This window comes from Hippichthys cyanospilos, chromosome 16 (assembly GCF_059441005.1).
Source record: "Hippichthys cyanospilos isolate Australia breed blue-spotted pipefish chromosome 16, RoL_Hcya_1.0, whole genome shotgun sequence".
In the NCBI taxonomy this organism is placed as follows: domain Eukaryota; kingdom Metazoa; phylum Chordata; class Actinopteri; order Syngnathiformes; family Syngnathidae; genus Hippichthys; species Hippichthys cyanospilos.
Genome location: NC_142384.1, coordinates 4,177,468 through 4,181,152, shown reverse-complemented (window position 1 = coordinate 4,181,152; position 3,685 = coordinate 4,177,468). Strand labels below are relative to the sequence as shown.

General features: G+C 40.7%; 1 protein-coding gene across 1 annotated transcript; it reads right to left on the bottom strand.

Moving 5' to 3' along the window:
* Positions 1–1,366: 1,366 nt before the first annotated feature.
* LOC148410226 (homeobox protein Hox-B1a-like) lies at positions 1,367–3,352 on the bottom strand. Its single transcript, XM_088437408.1, has 2 exons — positions 2,560–3,352; positions 1,367–1,778 (listed from the first exon to the last, which is right to left on the bottom strand). Exons 1-2 carry the CDS (start codon positions 3,350–3,352, stop codon positions 1,426–1,428), a joined length of 1,146 nt encoding a protein of 381 aa, XP_088293534.1. The 3' UTR covers positions 1,367–1,425.
* Between the last annotated feature and the right edge of the window lie 333 nt (positions 3,353–3,685).

Below are 3,685 nucleotides of genomic sequence, written 5' to 3'. Positions count from 1 at the left end.
TTTCTCTGTAGAAGCTTTCCAAACAATCTTTTAAAAATTCTCGTTATCATATGGTGTTGGGAAATCAAGTGGAACTTCTTGTAAAATGCACCCAACGTTAACATCGCTTAAACAAAAACAAAAACATTATTTTAAGAACGATGAAATATAACATGGCAAACCTATGACATATTTATTTGTGGTTGCCCGAAATCGAATATGAAAAAATGTGAATGGCTAAGGCAGCAGAGCTGATAAAACTCATTAATTTCCCCGTTATTTAAAATGTCCATTTTATTCATTTATTTTTTCAAGTTCACAAATGACGCCCCTCCAGATAAGGAATTAACCAATGGTGATGGCAATTTGTATTCGGACAGCATCGTTGTTTAGGCGTCACGCTATGCATTATACAGTATACAGTAAATTGTGACTCATGGGATAAATAACAAGTACTGTATGGCGAAATGACTTCTGGGACTCAGTAGGGAAATTCAGAGATTATCAGAGTATTCAGCCTGTTTTCAGAAGTTGTAGTGCAAACCTTATTTCGTCACTGAATTTAACAAAACTGACTAAATCATACACGTAAATCATCCAGTTTCACTTTTCAAACAATTTTCATGTTTTGTGGGCTTTTTCTTTCTACCGTGGTGCATAAAATATGCGTAACACACAACCTTGAACATTTTATGTTACTCACATTGAAAAAGAACTTCTTATAAACCCTGAAAAAAAAAAAAAAAAAAACTTTGAACACCGCCCTAAAACATAAAGGCCTATCGATGGGAATTCTATTTGGATATGTCTGCTGTGGCTTTTTAAATACTTGCTTCTTAAAGAGACAGCTCCGAAGCAAGATGCAGAAACTCTAAAAACAAAAACAGACTAACAAACAAAACATCTGTAATTTGCTCCCTATCTTGCTCGTGCTTCCGTGTTTTCACAGCAGGGTTAAAAACAGGGGACACTTTATTATATTGTATGCCTTAAAAATCACGACAATATAGATTATTTAATCTTTTTCTTTTCAAGTGTATTCAGAACAAAGCAAATCGTTGCCAATAATGTAGTTTAAGGCGTGAAATGAAACTGAAGCAACCTGCAAGAAACCTGGAAAACATGTACCTGTACATCGGACCTCGAGGACCGAGTTTGGCAACCCCTGCACTAAAGTATTTAGCATTTCCGAATCAATTTTTTGGGTTCAAACTCGTCATAGAGTCAATATTGAAACGTGATAGAAAATTTGAAAAAGGAGATTTATAATAGCCGCCAATTTGTCGTTCGTTGTTTTAATTTAAAAAATGTTTACTTTGCCTGTAATCTTGATACAAACACCTAAGTAAATTGATACGAGCTTCATGCGTGAACAAAGAAAGTTGCCGCTCCAATAATCATTTGATACACATCCAGTTTAGATGAGCAACGACGGGTTTGCAGTTTCTACTCAGAGTCAGGAGACGCGTCAGGCGAGGTGGATGCAGAAGAGCGATCCGTTTCCTCCAAGTCCTTGTTGAAGCCGCTGCCAGAGTTAAAAGAACCCGAAGAGGACGGGCCCACCGGCGTTGACGTGCCTTCTTTCTCGCGCTTTTTCTGCTTCATGCGTCGGTTCTGGAACCAAATCTTCACCTGGGTTTCATTCAGCTCGAGTGTGGCAGCGATTTCTACTCGCCGCGCCCGCGTCAGGTACTTGCTGAAGTGAAACTCTTTCTCCAATTCGGTGAGCTGCCGAGTAGTGAAGTTGGTGCGTATGGTGTTGTTGTTTGCACCAGCCAGGCCGTAGTCCGACACTTTCACTGAATAAAAAAAAAAGAAAAGAAAACACGACATGATATGCATTGATGAGCATTTTTAGACCGACCGGCTGCGTAAACGGACACAAGTGTACCTTTAAAAGATATGTGGGCCAAATTTAGAAGCTCATTAAACACAGAAACAACTTCCCCATCAGACGCTTGTTGATTTATGTTGCGCGTGAGTGTGCGCGCGCGTGGGGCATTGCTTGAAGCGAATGGGCCTACTGTAACCATTACTTGTGAAAACGAATGATCACTCATTCACCGGTTTTATCTGACATTAAATTATTTTGATGATGATTTACAGAGCACACATACATGTTTGAATTTACAATACTGGACAATTAATCTACATATATTGTGGTATTAAATAAACAATATAATTCATTGAATATATCATTCTTTTACCATTCATATAAGTTAAACGAAGGGAAAATAGATATTGCGTAAAATGTTTAAAGAAAACGGTACAGTTCAATATTTCCTTAAAACGTATGGCGCGTTTTTATATTTGCGGTTCTTTTTTTTTTTAAACAACATTTTTAGGTTTCTTAAATACGTTTCAAAACTCTTCTGTCATTTCTTTTAAATGTTGTCAATGTTCTCTTTAGTACTTTTGTCTTTTTGCTGTTGCGTTTATAAATGATTTTAGTGCCTTTTGTTTGTGTGAAGCCCATTAAGTTGCCTTGCATATGAAATGTGCAATAAAGTTGCCTCGGGGCCGAGCCCATTCACAAATGAAAAATAATTAATTGCGAAGCAGACGCAAGCACAATCTTACCTGTTTTAGGTGGATTTCTTTTCACCTTCATCCAGTCAAATGTTTGCCCCCGCCCGGCCTGTTGAGTTCCCCCGTCCTCCCTGTCTGGCTCCAGAGAGACAGGTAGGTCCTCATATCCTACTGCAGGTGGAAGCCCCAGGTAGCCCGCTGCGTCCAAACACGAGCTAACCTGAGACGGGTAATGTGTACCGACGAGGGCCCCCTGAGGCCCACAATAAGCTGCCGCCAGGGTTGCATAGCTCGGACCAACAGTGGGGGCTGAAGTGGAGAAGGTTGACTGATGGTAGTAGGTCGATGTAACTGGCTCGTCCATGAAATATTGAGAATGGATTGTGCTGGCAGGGCCTGTCGCTGTAATGTAGTCAGTGTTTGTGGCGCAGGCCTGCTCCAAATAGGCCCCGTTATTGACAGCACTTCCGTTATGATAGGAAGACAATAATCCGCTTTGGGTGTCGTGAAGGTGATGATAGTAACCATTATGCGCCTGTTGATGCTCATGATGAGATGGTCGGTGATGCTGGGACAATCCTGTAGTCTCATTCGATCTTCCAGCGTCAGTGCTCACGTGCAAGCGTTCATCCACATTGCAGCTCAGGCTGGAAGCACCCTCCCCGTTGATGGGAGCGTGGGGAGCGGAGTGGCCCGAGTGGATAGTGTCGTTGGTCAGTTGGAAACCATGATGCTGGTCCAAAGAATGAGGATGCAAATTCTGATGGTATCCTGTTTTCGGTCTGGAATAGGATCGATTGCTAACTGAATATTGTACAAATGAGTTCATATTCGATGTGTCCATGAAGACTATAGGGATAAATATTTGAAATAAAAAATAAAAACAGATAACGTTCCAAAGTGACTTAATTGGCAAGAAACTATATTGAAACAAAAATGAAAAATGCGAAATGTCATAAAATAGGGAAAACTGAGACTCTGCTTCCCACAAATTAATTCAGACATGTAATGTCTCTCCTTGAGATGCGCTTGTATGAGAGCGTGTGTGCGCTCGTATACGTGCATCTAAAGGCCTCAAAGATGTGACCCAATCAATCCTGCCTGCGGAATCCTGCGGCTCTGTGATGATAAAACAATACAACGTGGCAGAAAATAGTCGAATCACCTCTTTGTGGCC

Excerpts from the sequence above, each read along its gene's own strand:
- LOC148410226 (XM_088437408.1), bottom strand. The coding sequence starts at position 3,352 with ATGGACACATCGAATATGAACTCATTTGTACAATATTCAGTTAGCAAT. Across the intron at positions 1,779-2,559 it reads AAGAAATCCACCTAAAACAG|TGAAAGTGTCGGACTACGGC; the intron begins GTAAGATTGTGC and ends TTTTTTATTCAG.